General features: G+C 57.7%; 2 protein-coding genes across 10 annotated transcripts in view; both read left to right on the forward strand.

The window, feature by feature from the left end:
- Myt1l (myelin transcription factor 1 like) overlaps positions 1 to 5,531 on the forward strand; it is a 370,648-nt gene extending 365,117 nt beyond the window's left edge. For 5 of the 8 annotated variants that reach the window (XM_090337527.1, XM_090337528.1, XM_090337526.1 and 2 more), the window contains 2 exons: positions 2,223 to 2,366; positions 2,676 to 5,531. In XM_090337527.1, coding sequence (XP_090193653.1) covers positions 2,223 to 2,366; positions 2,676 to 2,816 — 285 coding nt within the window. In that variant the 3' untranslated portion in view covers positions 2,817 to 5,531. The remainder of the gene's footprint in view (positions 1 to 2,222; positions 2,367 to 2,675) is intronic. The other 3 variants (XM_090337531.1, XM_090337533.1, XM_090337532.1) reach the window with 2 other exon arrangements.
- Positions 5,532 to 16,805: 11,274 nt separating this feature from the next.
- Positions 16,806 to 18,928, forward strand: part of Pxdn (peroxidasin) — a 76,283-nt gene continuing 74,160 nt past the window's right edge. The window contains exon 1 of one of the 2 annotated variants that reach the window (XM_090337535.1): positions 16,806 to 17,008. In XM_090337535.1, coding sequence (XP_090193661.1) covers positions 16,809 to 17,008 — 200 coding nt within the window. In that variant the 5' untranslated portion in view covers positions 16,806 to 16,808. The remainder of the gene's footprint in view (positions 17,009 to 18,928) is intronic. The other variant, XM_090337536.1, reaches the window with a different exon arrangement.

Genomic DNA, 18,928 nt, shown 5'->3' on the forward strand with positions numbered 1-18,928 from the left:
CGGGGTCCGGATATGTCACCAAAGATTGTCGTCCTTTGGAGTTTTGTTTTTTTTTTCTTTTTCTGGCAGTAGCGGCTTGGACTCAAGCCCTTAAGCTTGCTATAAGCAGGCACTCTACCACTTGAGACACTGCACCAGTACCTTTCTACATTGGTTCTTTTCAAGTTAGCGTCTTGCTTTGAGTCAGGCTGACCTGGACTGAGAGCCTTTTGCTCTTCTTTTTGTCACTGTGGTAACAGGTACATGCTACCACACCCAGCCAGGAGGCTTAAGAACTTCTTCATTCCTGAGCTGTCCTCAAACCTCCAGGGCCTCTGCTCTCAGGTAGCGTTACAGGTGAGGCTGTTTGAAGAGTCTGCTAGCCATCAGAGGCAGCAACTCAGTCTTAGCCTTGCAGAACCCAGGCTCAGGCCATGCTTGACCTTTAGCAACTGCTCCCCGACAGTCTCCCAAGAGAAAGATGGTGCCGGACACGCAGAGAAGGTGAAGGTCTGGCCTGGCCTGGTGCAGAGGACAGGGAGCCTCTGGGGAACGTGTGCTAGCTGCCTCACCCCCGCCCTGTCCCCGGGACTCGTCTTCACTGCGGGGGGGCCAGGCCATCCTCAGAACATGGATTCCTGCAGGGAGGAAAGCCAGCGCTTCCCTGAGGGGAAGCAGGGGCAGCAGCCCCCACCTGAGCCCTGGATCTGGGGGAACACATGCCCGGCACTTCCTTAGTCCCACCCCTGGCTGGGGTCTGACGCCCCAGGAGCGTGGAGACCTTCCTCCTACCAAAGGCACACGTCCAGAAGTGGTTCCTTCTGTGCACAAGGCAACCCCAGAGTTGACAGACTTGATCAGAGAACACAGCCCCTGGGGAGTCCTGGGTCCTGGGGAGGACCCTAGGCCCCAGGCAAGGCCTCAGGCAGGTGGACCTGAGTCTGCTGGAGAGCCAGCCTCTGAAGCCGGGGACTGAGACTGTTCTGGGAGAGGGTGCGTGGTGTTCTGCAGGGCTCCCACTGCTCCCGACACCCCTCAGCGGCACCGGGGAGCCAGGCTGGGCTCACCAGGAGAATGAACCACCTTTGGCCACCAGCACACAAGGAGGCCTTTATAGGCGAGCCTGGTCTTGGGATTTGCCCCATGGCTGAGTGGAGTCTGCCCAGGACTTTTGCGCCACCTGAACAATGAGCAGGGCGGCAGCTCCCCGGCCACCCAGCTATGTATGGGGCTGGGTATGGCCCCTGGGACCTGCTGAGCTCCCTTGACCGCCTCAGAGGGCCTAGGCCCTGGAGGGGGGCATGAGTCCGGGTGAGAAACAGACCCCAGTGTCCCCTGCATGCTGCTAGAGGGGTCAGCTGATCTCTGAGGCTTGGGTCTCTCTAGATCCCAGTTGCTCTGCTGGCCCTCCAGTGGCCAGCCTGGCCTGGGAAATGAAGGACTGAGCGGGGTGAAGGCTTGCAGAGGCTTGGAGGCCGGCCTCCAGAGGCCATGGGACCCTGAGCACAGGCGGAGCTCTGGATCCCAAGAGCGGCCATGATCTCAGAAGTGCCTGGTGGGCGAGCAGGGGCTCTCAGGAGCCCTTGGGGGGCACTGCTCCTGCCCTCTGTTTTCTCTCCCTGCCTGGGCCCCTGTGGTCCTGCCCCTCCCTACCCCATGCGCAAGCCTAGAAACCAGATCTCCAGAGTGAACGTACTCTCTAGGAGGAACCGGTACGGGGAGGCTCCCTGACAGCTCTCAGTGTGGAGACTCAGTAGGGAGGCCAAGGAGAAAGCCACACCGCCCCCTCTGGGCTGCAGGACAGCTGACCCCAGGTCCCCCAAGGGAGGTGCAGGCCCAGACCCCTCTGGGGGACCCAGAGGTCCTCACTGGGACAAGGACACAGCCGAGCAGACACCTCACAGAGAAGTGGAGACCGTGAGGACTTGGCCATGGCGGGATGAGAGGCAGCAAGAGTGAGTGGTCATCCCCAGAGCCGGCCGCCAGCGGGCAGCCGGCAGTGGGGTAGCCCGCCGGTCCCAGCATCCCCCACAACACTGCCAGAACCCTCACGAGCTGCTGGCAGCCCTGGCCGATTTCTCAAACGAGGAGCGAGGCCTGAGTCTCGGGTCTCCCTGGAGCCCAGGGCAGGGTTGCCCCCTGCACCCCTGGGCCCTTTGGGCTCCTGGCCCGCCATGGCTGCGGGACCCACCTGCCACTCGGCCAGCCTCCTGTTACATGTCCCACGGGTTTGTGCCTTGTAGATTACCACAATGGAGAGCAACCTGAAGACGATCGAGGAGGAAAACAAGGTCATCGAGCAGCAGAACGAGTCTCTCCTGCACGAGCTGGCCAGCCTGAGCCAGTCCCTGATCCACAGCCTGGCCAACATCCAGCTTCCCCACATGGTAAGTGACTGAGCGTGCCGGACGAGGGCTCCGGCCTCCTCACTTCGCGTCATAACGTAGCTGTCTTTTTTTTTTTTTTAATCATTATTCATGGTTCTTCAACCTTTGGATGCTTTTGGTTACCTCCCCACGCCATAACATGAACCGCGAGAAACATTGGTGGGGCAGATTCCATAAAGCCAAGCGTGCGCTGCCCAGCCTGCCGGGCCCTGCGCGGCGGCATTATGCTGTGATGCTGTGTGATGCTTTTGTGAATATACTCTTCCGGAAATAAAAGTTGTGTATGAACTACTATTTAATATCTCGTAGGATCCAATCAATGAACAAAATTTTGATGCTTACGTGACTACTTTGACGGAAATGTATACAAATCAAGATCGTTATCAGAGTCCAGAAAATAAAGCCCTACTGGAAAATGTAAAGCAGGCTGTGAGAGGAATTCAGGTCTGAACAGCGGCTCTAGAGCTGACTCTCCTGCTTAAAAAGGATGCCTCTTGTTTTTCGCTGCTGTACTTAACCAGAAAGTGTTATCTATTTATTTCTGTTGAAACAGTGTGATGCTTACAAGACTTCATAATGATTTTATGTCTTGCTTTAAAGATAGTACCTGCAGAATAGTTTTTGAATACATTCACATTTTGTACGTTTTCATATGAGCTGACATAGTGTGACATACCATGTGATGTTTATAGCTGCTCCTGTATGCACATTGGGGGGTATATATATATATATATAATATATATTTCTGAAGAGGTAAGCCAATCAAAAATGAATAGAGTGTAAATTCTTTTTAATGCTTTAGTGACTAAACGTTTTAGTATTTTGAACTGAAATGGACAAAAAAGAAAAAGAAAAAAAAAAAACAACTTTGACTGACCATGCGATGGTCCCAGCCACTTTTTAGACATTACCATTTTGCCTCGTGTCGGAGGACTTTATGGGATTAAAGAAATACCTTTTGTGTGCATATTGTTTCATAGCAAAGAATTGGTTGCAGAAATGCTTCATTCTTGAACAATGCCTGGAACTATCATGTGACTTTTTGTTTGTTTGTTTTAGGAGGATGGTGTGTGGTGGGGGCTGTAAAAGTGAGGTTTTTTTGCATTCCAAGGAAATGGATTAACTGTAAGAAATAAGTAATTTATTGTAAGACAACATCAAGCCATGGAAACTTGGCGGAAGATTCAAAGCAGCTTACACAGCACTTTTAATTCACTCCTAAACATTACATGGTGTGACGATGGACACTTCCATAAGACAGGCGCGTGTCAGAGGTGGACAACACGAAGAATTCCCCTTGCGTTTCAGTAGACGCTGGAGCCCCTGCTCCTCTCCTCCCTTCCCAGAGCCGCTGCTGCCCCTCTGCACCTCACCTGACAGGAGCTGAGTGTTTCCGATTTGAGCGAAAAGATCATTTAAGAGCATTTATTTCCCCTTTTCACTTAAAAAAAAAAAAGCCCACTCTTGTTGCTCTTGTTTCCTATCTTGAGGGGTAAAGGCTACTGGCTGTGAGTGTTCTGGTCACTGGACAGGATTTTCTGCTGGCCGGGGGTGGGGGCAGGCTGCTCAGTGAAGGTCCCCGCCCCGCCCCGCCCCGCCCCGCCGCTGACTCGGAAGTAGCCTGGGTCCTGCTCAGAGCGCTTGGAAAGGACCCACAGCGAGGCAATTGCATTGCCTTGTTGGGGTTGATCGGGACCTATTCTAAGAATGAATGCAATCAGATTATTAAAAGTTAATGAAATATACTTCGGCACTTTTTTGCTTTAAACTAGATCATCTTAGACTTATTTATACCTTCAAGATTTGATTGTTTTATTCCAGATGACTGCACTAATGTATGCATAAGACCACTTTTGACTGCTGCGGCCCTCCTGAGTAGTCCTTCAGCTCCACGTTGTTTCTCCTGTGTTGACCCATTTCCTTTTAGAAGCATCTCCTCTCCCTTCCATGTCTTGATGTTATGCAGGAAGTACAAAAGTACTTCAAAATTTTGTTATGAAATAAAAAAGATGGGTTTTGTAAAATAAAAAAAAAACTATTTTTAGCAGAACAGGACTTACAGGGTCATTGCCCCACAATGTGCCAGTGGACTATTTGCACTTACCTGTCCTCTAAGCCCGTCCAGAGGTGGCACTCCCGTGTCCGTCGCCTCTCGACACTGGAGCTGGATGAATTGTAGCAGAGGCCCTCACTGCTGACCCAACACAGTTGCTAAGGGAGACTACAGGGATCTCACGACAAATATTCTGATACAATACTCGACCTCGGTATAATATATAAATAAATATATATATATATGTATAAATATATGAATACCCCAGCGGCACTTTATACTGAACAGTGTACAAAAGCTTACAGTTTTCCACGAGGACTTTAATAACTAGCTGGGGGGGACATAAAACAAAAAAGATGATGTGATTTCTTTGAGGCTCTGCAGGCCTTCTCTGTACAGCGCCCCCTTCCTGTTGTGCGATTAGTTGTAGCTGCCATGCTCGGAATTGCCTTTCAGAGAGCCCAAGCAAGGTGCTTCCCGCCTCCCGATGCCATAGCCGCGCTGGCCGGCGGGGCCCTGGCCCCCCTCCGAGGACCCTGTTCACACTGGCACACGCACTTCCCACTGTGTTTCGTCTGCAGCTTCCTGGCCAATGTACTGATGCTTTTAGTAGAGTAATAGGTAGTCTCCGTCTGGATTCTTAGCGTTATCACCTATGTACAATGGGAAGAGACTCTAAGCACAAACCTGCTGCTCATGTAACGTTGGGACATGCTATCAAATCAAAAGTTATCTGTGATAATATATAGGGATCACAAAAGTGTCACATGTTAGAATGCTGACTTCCACATGGAATTATTGTGACTCATCAGAGCTTATTTATTATAACTTATTGTTCATATTCATTTCTAAGTTAATTTAAGTAATCATTTATTAAGACAGAATTTTGTATAAACTATTTATTGTGCTCTCTGTGGAACTGAAGTTTGATTTATTTTTGTACTACACGGCATGGGTTTGTTGACACTTTAATTTTGCTATAAATGTGTGAAATCACAAGTTCCTGTGATACTTCATTTTTAAATTGTGAACTTTGTACAAACTTTGTCATGCTGATGTGAACACATCTTACTCTGAATAAAAAGGTGTTGCCACGTTTGTAGCACGAAGGATCTCTAGCTGTGTCTGGGTCTTTACTGGAATGTGGAAATGCCACTTGAGGGCCCCATTCCCACATCCTGGCCGCCCCCCGCCCCAGGCAAACATACTTGCCTCTGTCCCGGTGTCTGTGTGGGTTTGACTCTAACCATGAAGCGTGCGCGAGTCTGACCCTAAGCCCCAGGTTTCTGGGACAGAAGGACTTCACTCTGAGGACGTGGACCCTGCGCATGCCGAGCCCTGCTTTCTTGGAAAGATGGTTTTACACTCATTGTACTTATCGTCCCTCTCCACCCCAGGCTGAGAGCGACTGAGAATCTGACAGTGCTTTGTGTGACACAGGCGTCCCTGAGTCATAGACTCCTTCTGCTGGCCACACTCTCACACCACCCTAAGTGCAGGTCCAAACCTGGGGCGTCCAGACCGGTGTCCAGGTATTGTCCCCCAAGGGTTTTCCTTCTGGTTGGTTCTGTTAGCGGTCACCAGGGGCCCTCTTAGCAGTTACCCAAGAGGAACCTAAGGGTGCACCCAGGCAGGTTCGGGGAGGGAGGTTCAGGATGGGGAGAGGAGGGCTACACTGACCTTCCCCCTCCTCCCCCGCTCCTCCCTCCCCCCGCCCCGTGCAGGGTTAACACTGCACGGTAATGAGAACACAGGACACAGAGACAGGAAAAGAGCAGACACGCAGCAGGAAAAGGCAGGCCCTGACTGGCTGGCAGTGACGCCCTCCTGGAGCCAGACAACCTGGCTGCAACGCCTCCTGTCAGATGGACAGGCAGTGTCCTCTGAGAGCCCCAGCGCAGGGAACCGTTCTTCTGAGAGTGAGGCCATTTCTACCCTTACACCTGTGGCTGTAGTTCCTCCCCCTCAGAGAGAACTTGAGGTCATTCTTGTCCACGGAGGCCCGTGGGCTGCCCGGAGGCGGTGCCCTGTCCACACCACAGGACCAGAGAGGACCCGGGGATGGCCAGCCTGAAGCATCTTACAACCAAAGGTACACTTCGTCTATGCCTTTCCATTTCACCCAGAATTATTAGCCCCTGCTGGAACGGTGGACAAAGTGGGTAAATCAACCAGGACCACCACAGCAGACTTGCTGGACAAACTGCCTGCCAGCTCCCGGGCTGTCCTCACACTCCACCTCAGGGCCTGCCCAGGCCTCCTGGCCCAGCAAGGCCGGCTCTCAGCCAGACACAGGAAGTCCGGGCACTCTGGGCTCCCTTGAACTCTGACTCCACGCCTACGTCCTGTCCTCCCTCTTTTCTTCAAACTACATGGATCTTCTCTCTGGCTGTGGAGGCACCGTGGAGACGGAGGTGCTGGCCACAGAAGGACAGACTTGGACAGCAGCACCCACTCTGGGAGATGTGTCCAAACTTTTCTTTCTCCCCTGGTATCTTCGTGAAGATACCTAGATTTTTTTTCCCATCCCTTCCTAGCACTAGTATGACTTGGCTTGTCCATTAAGTATAAAAAATAATATGGCCGGACGCGGTGGCTCCTGCCTGAGGATCAAGGTTCAAAGCCAGCCCGGGCACAAAAGAACCTGAGACTCTTATCTCCAATTAACCTCTAGACAATGGGAAGTGGGGCTTGGCTCCAGGGTAGGGTAGTAGCTTGAGCTGAAGAGCTCAGGGACAGCGCCCAGGCTGAGTTCAAGCCCCATGACCTACTAAATAAATAATATAATATAATATAATATAATATACTATAATATGGTCTCTGGTTCAAATGCTGGCTTCTTACACCTTTATTGTCATTTGGGTAGAGGCTTAAATTGCCCTCTGCCTTGTGAATTGCATGCTGTTGTGTGTTCCTGGAAGCTAACTGACTCTTTCATGCTTTCGGCTTATCCGGTAGTCAGTAGAGCTTAGCCTACCGTCCCCGGTTCTTCGAGTCCTGGAGCACCAGTGAGGAGCCCCTTGCTCCCCAGGTCTAGAAAGGTGCCTGGAATCTGGATAGCCCGGTCTCATCACCTGACACTTCCTCATCTCCAACCTTTGATTCTTGCACTGGACATTCAGCCACTGCCACTCGTGTACAGTGTGGCCTCAGTTTCCTGCTGTGAAACTGTTGGGTCAGCTCTCCCCAGCCCTGGCTTCTGGCAGGAGCTTCAGCCCAGATTTACTTAATGTAGGATCTGCCTGCGGACATGGTGGGTGGAAGGGCAAGGGCACACACAAAGGCACTGGTCTTTGTAAGGGGTTGGAGTAGCTATGGCGACCAGCAGAATGGTTTTCAAGGACAAACCCTGCTCTTCATAACTTCGCTTCCTGTAACAGGAATCCTCGAGTTAGGCGACACTGGGTTAATGCTTGCTGTGGGCTCTTCAGGGATGCGTTCCTGACGGGACTAACTCAATCCTGATGGTGAGCCTAGAAATACTGGATTGGAGGAGTAGCCAAGAAATCGGCCTGTGGCCTTCTCTGCTGCAGAAAATGGACCCTGGAACTCACCTACTGAGGCACCTGTTAAAAACTGCTGTTGAACATAAGAAACCAATGCCCACAGTGCCAGCAGAGACTGGCCACCCCAAACCCAGGGATCCCCCATTTCCCATCACCAGAGATAGGCAAATGGAAAGTTCTACAAAACCTCCAGTCTGAAAGGGGAGAGCGTTAGCAGAGTCACGAGCCACGGCCCTTGGAAGGTCACGAAGTAAGAGAGAAAACTGTTGTAACGACCCACAGCCGACCACTCCGTGGCTGGACCTGGGACAGGAAATCTCGGAGAGAACCAGAGCCCAAAGGTGAGCGAATGCTGTGTTCTCCCCCAGAGGCCCAGTGAACATGTGTTTGTTAGTGGTTCTTTGCCTTGCTAACAAGCAGTGACTTCTGCCTTAGACCCCCAGTTACCTGGAAGCTGGAGGAAAGCCTGGCAACTCGCCTCCGCTTTGTGGTTGTCTTTGCTCTGAGTTGTTCTCTCAGCCACTTTGCCATCACCTTGGGTTCCAGGAAAGACAGTGGTTGATACCATCTTTATGACGGGGGTCTAAAACTCCCTTGAGAATCCCCCACCCCCTAAAATGAGGACCACTCACTATAACAGCCTGGCTGTAGCTTGGCGTGGAGGAGTCCTTGCGTGGGAATTGGATTTACCCCCACAAGTGACCAAGGATGCCAGAGACTGAATCGGGGTGGTAATCCGCTCACCGCCTTGTAGCTGGGAGTCTCTGCCCCATATTGGAAGCTCACGGTCATGTCTGCCTCCTGAATTCAGTGGAAGGTGAGCTGAATGGTCTTCCCGGGGCGAGCTGTGCCCTGTCACAAGTCTCCCTTCTCAGATCCCTTTGGTGTCCAGGGGTGAGGGCTGGACCTGGCGTCATTGTTTCCTAACACACTTCCCTGGCTCTGATTACCTATCTTGCCTCTATTCTCTTTTTGTGGGATCCAGGGCCAGGCTGACCTCAGCACTGGCTCTGGTAACACCAGGACCTCCCACAACTCCAAGGCCTGGGCTGGCTACGGCTTCTCAGGTGGAGCGGTCCCCTAAGCCCACAATCCCGGGGCAGCTGGAGTCTAGATCTGCGGGCCTGCAGCAGCGACCACTGAGCGAGATGCCCGTGAGCAGGCTGAGTTCCCCCAGCTGACATCCAGGAAGGGACTCAGTTTCTCATCTTCTTCATTCAGCCAGGCTTCTTCCTATCCTTTACAAAGAATGTAAGTCACGTCATTGGCCAAAGAGGCCTTGGGCCCAGTACTCGGGCACCAGAACGTTTCCTTTGTCTGTCCTGCTGCGTGTGGAGCGGACGTGGTGCCCACAGCCTCTGACCCCATGCTCGCGCAACTAACTCCGTCCTCCTTGCCACGTTTGGGGCCAGGTGTTGGCTGTTAGTGGGTGCAGGGCCGTTCTCCCCTTCTGTGTTCTGTCTGGCATGGTCCCGAATCAAAGGACCTGGCACAGAGAGGTACAGCATGGAGGAGCTGCCCACAAAGTCCGGCCACCAGGTAGTGGGCAGGGGCTTTCTCCCAGCTCGGCCTCTAGACCAGCTTCGGAGGCTGTGCCCGGTGGCCTCAGTGGTCAGGGTGGTTTTGTTGGCCCTTCCCCGGCCTCCTTAAGGAGTGAATGGAGAGAGAAGCTTGCCTCCAGTGGCCCTCACCAAATCTTGTCCTGACAGAGCTATGGCCGGCCTTACACCTTTGTGTGGGTGCCCAGAGGGTCAGTTGTGTTCAGTGTCTTCACAGAGTCCTACCCTCTCTCAGCTCCTCTAAAAGGTAGACTAGACCAGGAGCTCTCCCTGCCTGGCCTCCTCCCTCCGCCTGGCCTCAGGACCTGCTTGTGTTTTGGCACGTCTAGGCAGAAGGACCCACTTTTCTCTCAGGTAGTTTCCAGTCAAATGCCTGCGAAGTCTGGGGTACTGGCGTCAGAGCTGTCTTGTGAGACCTCCGTCAAGAGAAATGAAAACACAGGTATGAACTTTACTTCAAAATAATTTAATGTTTTTGTAAATTTTGTAAATTTTCTCCCATATTACTTGCTCAAATCTAGAAGCCATTTGATAGTTTCTGAAAATCTGGAAACTGCAGGACCATTATTACCTGCACTGTTTGTCACAGATGCTTGAAGCTGAGGTTGTGTGCTGGTAAAAGAATTTCCTAAGACAGGAGGATAGGAGAAACGAAAGTTGAGTTTGGATGCTGGCACTAGAGAGACACCATGGGCAGACACCCAGCTGGAGGCCCACAGCAGCCCCAGACAGGGCTGGAAGACAGGACATGCAGGCCGCTCTTCTCAGCTACTCTGTCTCCTGGAAGCTACCCGGTGGCTGTTTCTTTCCTTCAGGAACCGCTGCAGCCCTGGGTTTTCAGGCCTGTGCTCTTGCTGGCCCCTTTCCCCGCTCTGCTGGCCCCGGGCTGGTTCCTGGTTCCCTCTGGACCCTTCCTTACACGGGGCTCCCCACACTGTTGACTTTCCCTCTCCTCCCACCTCTTCCTGTGATGTGAAACAGGCCTGGGCTCCCTGGCAGGAAGGGAAGAAGGCTTGTCGTCCAGGGATCTCACTGGGGAGATTCGCTGTGTGACCAGGGGGCCGTGGCAGAAGACCCCGGGAATCTGCTGTTTGATAAGCAGTCCAGGGTTTAGATCCAGCGTGCTTGGAGAAATTCAAGGGGAATGGTGGTGATTCTAAATACCAAACTCGGTTCAGGAGCTCAACTGGAGAGAAGGGCTGCAAACTCGTGGACCTCAGAGACCGCAGGGTTCAGGGTCTTCAAAGGTGACTCGGGTTGCCATGGGAATGGGGGGACAGATGTGGGCACAGGTGGCACTTGATGAAAACCCAGGGGAGAATGCATGGCAAGAGGTGGACATATACCAAGGGGGTGCAGACTGGGGGGAGGGAAACAGGCCAGGGCTAAGTGTCCAAACGTGTTCCTGTGAAGCCCTACATGTACTGGTTATGGGACCTTAGAATTCTGTCCTGTGGCTCTGGCTTCCATTCCTCAGGCACCAAATACCCCTGGTTACACAAACAGGCTCGTTCATAAAGATGACAAATAAATCTGTATGGAGCTTGGCTCAGCTCTCTAGGCCTAATGCATGGCCGTTGTTCACCGATGCCAGCTGGTACCCAGAATGCCACAGGCCCAGAGGAGGCCAGGAGGAAGCTGGTGAGAGGCAGAGGGCATGGACTCCAGACCAGAGGCTAAAGCTGCAGCAGGGTGGGGGCTGGAATCCCAGGAGGAGCTGGGGCAGCTGAGGGTACCAGAGGCCACCTCAGAGGCCACCTCAGAGGCCACTTAATACCATATTGTCTCTCCCCTTGCTGGCCTGGGTCAGCAAAACTCACCTGGGAACTCTGCTGGAAGTTACGGAGGAGGGGGGAGAGAGGAGGAGGAGGGGTGGGGAGGAGGAGGGGGAGGAGGGGAGGAGGAGGCTGAAGCTGCTAAGGCTAAAGGAGCTTGTCATCGTGTCCATATTGCCCCCCCTTCCCCACCAAAGACAAAAGATGCGGCTTGAACAGTTCCATCTCAACATTTCACAGTGTGTCTGTCTATGTCCTTCCATGGCCGTCTTGTGCACGGGGTGCTGCTTGCAGCCTCCCAGCCTCTGTTCTTCGGGCAGAGTGGAGAGCCCTGGGTTGCTCCACCGGAGAAGCAGCCACCAGGGTCGGAGCCCTACTGCAGGGGGACCTGCACCGGGCGGTGGCAGGACTGGCTTGCTGGTGGCTCACACCATCTTTACTGGTAACAGTCAGGGGTAGAGGCAGCAGGCCTCGATGCCCAGCCCAGACTCCTGACCTCTCGGGCCTACCTCCCATACTGCCTGCTCAACTGGATGGAGCCTTAGGAGCCTGGCAGAAGTGTGGGTTCACTGCCAGTGGCAGAGAGGCTCCCCAGCTCTTCCTGAAGCCCCCTGCCTCCCCTCCCCCTGCCCCCTGCCCCCCTGCCTCTCCTCCCCTCCCCCTGCCTCCCCCTGTCTCTCCCCCTCCCCCTGCCTTCCCCTTGACCCCCTCCCTCTGTCTCCCCCTGCCTCCCATTCTCTCCCCTTGCCTCCCCCTGCCTCTCCCTTGACCCCCTCCCCCTTCCACCCCCTGCCTCCCCCAGCCTTCCCTCCCTCTTGCCTCCCCCTCCCTCTCCCCTTGCTTCCCCTCCCCCTGCCTCTCCATGCTTCCCAATGCCTTCCCCTCCCTCTTGCCTCCCCCTCCCCTCCATCCTACCTCCCCTCCTCCTGCCTCCCCTTTGACCCCCTCCCCCTGCCACTCTCTGACTCCTCTCCCCTCCCCTCCCTTTACTCCCCCCCCTGCCTCCCCATGCCTCCCCTTCCCCTCCATCCTGCCTCCCCTCCCCTACCTCCCCCTGCCCCCTCTGCCCCCCTCCCCTCCCCCTGCCTCCCCTCCTCTCCTCTTCCCCTCCTCCTCCCCTCCCCCCTCCCCTCTGTATTGGTGTTTGCCGCAGCTCAGCCTTTGTCCCAGGGGTGTGCTGGAGCTGCATGAGAGACAGAGACTGAGGCCCCACAGGTGCTCTGTACAGAGAGGATACATGACCTGGTGTAGGAGGACAGAGCCACACAGGAGAGACCAGGCTGGGGAGGGACAGCTGGGCAGGGACACCCACTCTGTGCCCTGAGAATGCACATACCTCTGTCGTAGGCTGGGCAGGCCCTGGGCAAACTTGTGAGCCCTCCCCATAATGCAGGCACCACTTTACCTTAGAGGTGCAGATACCCACTCACGTAAGCTGAGCCTTTGGGGAGAAGCTGAGTCCTTGCAGAAGCGGAGCCCCTGGGGAGGAGCTGAGTTCTGAGAGAAGCAGAGCTCGTGGGGAAAAACTGAGTCCTAGGAGAAACAGCCCCTGAGCGAAGCCGAGTCCTGGGAAGAAGCAGAAACCCTGGGAGAAACAGAGCCCGTGGGAGAAGCAGGCTGGGCAGACAGCTTGGTTCATTTCATTCTTTTGTAGAAGCATGTCACCTGTCATAGCTGTATGGTATCCTTCTAAATAGAAAAAAAGATGATTTCTACAGTCCAAGTTCATGAGAACCAAGACAATACCTCTTCATTCATCAACCTCATACTTTTCAAAAGTTTCAATGAACTTTATCTTGAATGAAGGATTAGCTCACGGGCTGCAGAGCCACAGGTCCGGGGCCTCTGTGCTTCCTCAACCCCAGCGCACTGTGAAACCAGAAGACAAGGACCCAGGGGCTCAGAGCTCCTGGACTTTCCACTAAAAGTCTGTTTTCCCCATCAGGCCAGGGGGACTGCAGCTTTTGACATGCCAGCTTGCTGTTCTCCTCATTTGCCTAGCACATTAGTAAACCTCACTTGGTTTTCTCTGAACCTGCTGCCTTCGTCTTTGGGTCCGGCATGGTGTTCAGAGGCTGGCCTCCATGGCCTGGTCTTTGTCTCATCCTGTTGGATGGAGCTCTGGGAGCAGAGCTGATTGGGGCCTGGCATCTGTGTCCCTTTTGTGGCTCCAGCAGGCCCTGGCTTGGAAATGGGACTGGGCAGATGTAATTCCTTCACTCATCAGAGCCCAGGGTAGCCCTGTGTCAGCCCCCAGAAGTGCTGCAGGAAGAAGGCAGGACAGCAGCCATCACCAGAAGCAGAGGCCTGGGATAGATTCTCCCTGGAGCCTCCAGGGAGAAACAGCTTGTCAGGCCTCTGGCTTCGGAGTGTGGGAGGGAGGATGTTTGTGTTGTTTGTGTTGCCTGGTTCCAGATTCTCCGCCTGCCCTGAGATGACCCTTGCTCTCTCTGTGGGCAGAGGGTGGGCTGCGCCAGCTCTGAGCTGTGCCATGCCACAGGTGGAGGAGGAGGGTAGACGGTGAGTCTTATGTAGAGGGGCAGCTCGTAGGCCTTCCCTGGCCGGGTGTCTGGTGGACCCCAGAAAGCTCCTGGCAGTGGTGGTATCATCTCTCAGGGACGTGTGAACACACTTTCCACTTCACGTAGGAAAGCTGTGAGCAGCCACTGTCTTTGTTCACAGAGAAGGAAACGGAGGCCAGGGAAAGGAAGGGAGCTGTAGGGTCACAGACCTGGAAGCTGTGGCAGGCAATGTGGCTGTCACTTTGTGTGTTGTGTTCCAGAAGAGGGGCCAAGTCACCCAAGGAGGCAGCCAGGGCACAAAGGGCTTCACCCGCACTCCACCCTACCGGGGAGGGAGGTGCGCGTAGGCAGAGGGGCGCAAGAGCCCACAGGACCAATGGGCAGGGAGGGCAGCCCACGCCACCCGTGTGCCACAGAAGAGCCAGGCGGAGGCCGCGCCCAGCACAGAGCCAGCCACGGCTGGGCTGCAGGAGGCGCAGAGGCCAATCTTTGGGAGGTGCAGTCCTGCACAGCGCTAGAGAAGGTTTGCAGCCCACACTGGTGACCAGGGGGAACGGCCCTCTCGCGCCCGTGCAGCAGGCTCACACACCGGCAGGCGCAGCAGCATGCTCCTCCCTGCTCTCCCTTCACTTCTCTCGTCTGCAAGCGAGACCATCATGTTTGCCTCGCGGGTTGTTACATGGGCCAGAAAAGAAAATGTCAACACAGAGAGGTTGTGGGGCGCTGTGGTAATGCAGCGCACAGCCTGGCAGGGCAGGTCGTGAGACGGGCAGGTAGCGAGGCCGGTGTTTCCCTCCTCTCCAGGACCTGGCACTGAGCTTGGCATGTAGCTCTGTGTGAGAATACTGATAGGCAGGGTCTCTTCATGCAAGCACCTTGGCCTCTCTTCATAATCAGAAACGCAGAAAGACCAGCAGTCACCACAGGGAAAGGCTGCAGGACAAGTAATCAGATGGAGAACTCAGTGCAGGCCTGGATTAAACTGGCAGAGCCCAAGGGAGTTGCAGGACCACAATGGTGACTGATTTTAGTGGAGAGAAGGTGGAAAAAGGGAGGGGGACCGAGGGGGGGGGACTGAGGGAGGGAGGGAGCGGGGCCCAGTGGGCTGGTGTCTTCGTGGTGTTCCAGGACCCAAGAGGGGCCTGAGTGAGGCTGAGCAAATGAAGCTAATGGGATTTGGAAATGGCTTAAAGTGAGGCAAGGACGCCTGTGGAGAGAATATCTTCCAGGCTGTTGTTAGGAGAAAGTGGCTCAGGGCAGGGAGCATGGCCTAGGGGTAGAGGACTTGCCTAGCATGCACAAAGCCCTGGGTTCAATTCCTTGGTACCACATACATAGACAAAGTCAGAAGTGGTACCGTGGCTCAAGTGGTAGAGCTCTAGCCTTAAGAAGGCCTAAGGGCGGTGCAGGCCCTGAGTTCAAGCACTAGGACTGGTAAGAAAGAGAGAAGCGGGGGCAGGTTGTGTGTTCCCAAAATGTCCTTATGTTTTTGTCAGTCCCGGGGCTTGAGCTTGGGGCCTGGGCATTGTTCCTGAGCTCTTTTGCTCAAGGCTAGTGCTCTACCACTTTGAGTCACAGCGGGACTTCTGGTTATTAAGATGAGTCTCACAGGGAAATTCCTGCCCAGGCTGGCTTCAAACTGAAGCCCTCAGATCTAAGTATCCTGAACCGCTGGGATTACAGGTGGGAGCCAACAATGCCGGTCCCCCCCCCCCCACTTTTCACTGTGGACTTCTGGAACGGAGCATCTAGAAGGCACGGGGGCCAGGAGTGGGCGCAGAGGAGATTTCCTCCCAGATTCTGGACTCTTGGAGCCACATCTGTTAGGTTCCAGTCTGGCAACCCCAGAGCACAGGGGTTGCAGAGCGGTGCCCACGTGGCGTGCTAAGCTTCTTGCTGCAGATGGAAGGCCTGAGCACCACAGGGAAGACTTGTTCTGGTTTACCAGTTCAACCCATGGTGGCCGGAGAGTTTGGTGGCACAGAGATGCCTGGCAGCGCGTCAGGGCCTTGCCCTTCTCTTCTCACCCAGCTCTGGCTGGGAGGGAGGCGGCTTCCACGAGCCTGGTCTCTACCTTCACCCCCGGTGGTCTCCGGGACCTGCCCTTCCGCCCATCCGCGCTTCTGGATCCGTCCCACGAGGGTCAGCAGCACAGCTCGCTGATGCAGCTTCTCCATCTGTGCACCGGGGCCGGCTTGCCTTGGCTTCGGGCCTCGCTGTGACGAGGGAGGAAGAAGCTCGCCCGGGCTGGACCGGCAGGCCCTGGCCCTTCGGGACGAGGCTGTCAGAGTCCAGCGGGGGCCGGGACAGGAGACAGGAACCAGAAGGCGGTGTCCCCTCGGACCGGCCGCGTTCACCATGCAGCCCGCCTCCCGGTGAACTCCCCGCCCCGTCCGCAGCCGGGGTCCGGACGGCCGGGAAGGCCGGCGCTGCCCCCGGGTTCCGGCGCGGGCGCGGGCCCTGGGACTCCGGGGAGGCGGGGAGAGCGGCGGGCCGGGCGGTGACGGGGGGGGGGGGCGGGCTGCGCACTCGGAACGGCGCCCGGGACGCCTCACCAGGGGACCGGCGGAGCACCGGCGCAGTTAACCAGCGGGAGGACGGTCCCGAGGAGTGGCGGGGCGGGCGCAGGCGGGGAGGCGGAGAGGCCGAGAGGCGGAGAGGCGGGGCGCAGAGGCGGGTCGCGGGCGGGGCGCAGAGGCGGGGCGCAGGCGGGGCGGCCGAATCCCACACCCGGGTCCGCGGGACGCCCCGACCCGGGCCGGCCCTGCAACCGCCCGGGGGCCCCGGGGAGGGGTCGCGCGGCCGTCCCGCCCCTCCAGCCCCGCCCCTCCCCGCCGGCTTGCAGCTGGCTCCCCGCCCTGTCCCCCGCGCGCAGCGGGGACTCGGACGGCGGCCGGCGGGCGCAGAGCCCAGGAGCTCCGTGCCAGGCGGGCGGCGAGCGGATCCCCGGCGAGCGGATCCCCGGCGAGCGCAGCCGGCGGGACACGCGCCCGGCCTCCCCCGCGGTCCTCCCGAGCGCCGTCGGCCATGGCCGCGCGCCCCGGGGCCCCCGCGCGCCGCTGCCTGCTGGCGCTCGCGCTGTGCTGCGCCTGGGGGGCGCTGGCGGTGGTCGCGCCCAAGTCGGGCCCGGGCTGTCCGAGCCGCTGCCTGTGCTTCCGCACCACGGTGCGCTGCATGCATCTGCTGCTGGAGGCCGTGCCCGCCGTGGCGCCGCAGACCTCCATCCTGTGAGTGCGCCGGGCCGGGGGGGCGCGGGCCGGGGTCGGGCGCGGTGAGGACCGGGCCGGGCCGGGGGGGGGGCTCGAGGGCCGGGGCCGGGGCGGGGCGCGCCGAGCCTTTGTCCGGCCTGGGCGCCCGGCGCGCGGCCCCGGGCCGCCTTTGTTCGAAGCTCGGGGCCCCCGCGGGCCCGGGGGTTGTGGGGCGCGGCCGGGGCGGCCTCGGGTCTCCGCCGCGGGAACTCTTGCCCCGAGCCTGCCGGCCACGCGGCCCGGCCACCTCCCCCGCCGCTCCCTCCTCCGGGCCCGCGGCCGCGTACCCCGGCCCGGTGGCCGCTCGCTTCCATCGTCCTTCCTCCCCGGGGCCCCTCGACCCTCCCGCCCCACCTGCGGTCCTAGCGCCGCGGCGCCTCTATCCCCGACATCCCAGCGTCCGCCCCGAGCCGAGAGCCCCGGCCCCGGGCGCCCCGCGACCCCAGGGCGCAGCGCTCGGCTGGGGGCGGCTGGCGCCCGGGCTTCGGCCTTCCCGGCCTCCGCCCTCGGGTTCTCGTCCGCGCGGACCGGCCGCGAGCTGAGCTGGTGGCTCGGGCCCTAGCGGATGCTTTGTATGCGGCGCCGTGGGCTCCGCGGCCCTGGGACTCCAGGAGCCCCGGCCTGCGCTCCCGCAGGCGCCCCGTCCTCCCCTCCTCCCGGGGCTGCAGGCGCCCCGTCCTCCCCTCCTCCCGGGGCTGCAGGCGCCCCGTCCTCCCCTCCTCCCGGGGCCCGCAGGCGCCCCGTCCTCCCCTCCTCCCGGGGCTGCAGGCGCCCCGTCCTCCCCTCCTCCCGGGGCTGCAGGCGCCCCGTCCTCCCCTCCTCCCGGGCCCGCAGGCGCCCCGTCCTCCCCTCCTCCCGGGGCTGCAGGCGCCCCGTCCTCCCCTCCTCCCGGGCCCGCAGGCGCCCCGTCCTCCCCTCCTCCCCGGGCCCGCAGGCGCCCCGTCCTCCCCTCCTCCCGGGGCCCGCAGGCGCCCCGTCCTCCCCTCCTCCCCGGGCCCGCAGGCGCCCCGTCCTCCCCTCCTCCCGGGCCCGCAGGCGCCCCCTCCTGCCCCTTGCTCGGGGACACGGGTCCCCCTCCTTCCCCTTCCTCGGGGTCCCGTCCCGGCCGGGTCGCTGCGGGCTGCAGCCTCGGTGAGGCTGGATTTCTAGGGGTCGCCGACCTCGCGGTGCCGGAGCAGCCGGGCTGCGTGCCGAGGACAGTTCTGTCCCTGGCCGGGCACCTTCGAGAGTCTGCAGGAGTGAGTAAAATCCGAGTGGACTGCTCAGGACGGGCGGCCAGCCTTCTTACCTCCCCGCCCAGCTCCCCGGCGGCCCCGGCCCCTGCCCCGGCCCCTGCCCCGGCCGCGCTCGCCCTGGATCCTGGAGGGAGCGCGCCTCGGGCCCGGCTTCCTGGGCTTCACCTGGTAAAAAGCGGGGCCAGCGACACAGCCTTTGTCTTCAGTGAGTGGATGGGAAGGCAGGTGAGGAAGCCCTTTACCTGTGGTCAAAGCCTGGCGCTTGCATGCTTGCTCCTCAATCAGAATTGCTTTCTGAAAGGAAGGATTTTTGGGGGGGTCCGTTTTGGGACTTGAACTCTGGCCTGGGCACTGTCCCTAAATTCTTCAGCTCAAGGCCACAGAGCCACTTCCAGTTTTCTGTGATTACTTGGAGATAAGAGTCATGGACTTTCGTGGTTGGTCTGGCTTTGAACCGTGATCCTCAGATCTCAGCTTCCCGAGTAGCTCTTCCCAGCTGAGGAATGGTATTTTAAAATAAGGGTTGCAGTGCACACATGAGGTGCGCTGTCTTGTTTCCCACGGTGTGGGGTGTGGTCCCCCAAAATGTAGCAGAGAACCAGCAAGGAAGCTGAGAGGACTGGTCCCCCTCCCCTGGAAAACATCTCTGAGGCGGCATTTGCAG

The sequence above is a fragment of the Megascapheus bottae genome, chromosome 7, assembly GCF_031878675.1.
Source record: "Megascapheus bottae isolate mThoBot1 chromosome 7, mThoBot2.hap1, whole genome shotgun sequence".
NCBI lineage: Eukaryota > Metazoa > Chordata > Mammalia > Rodentia > Geomyidae > Megascapheus > Megascapheus bottae.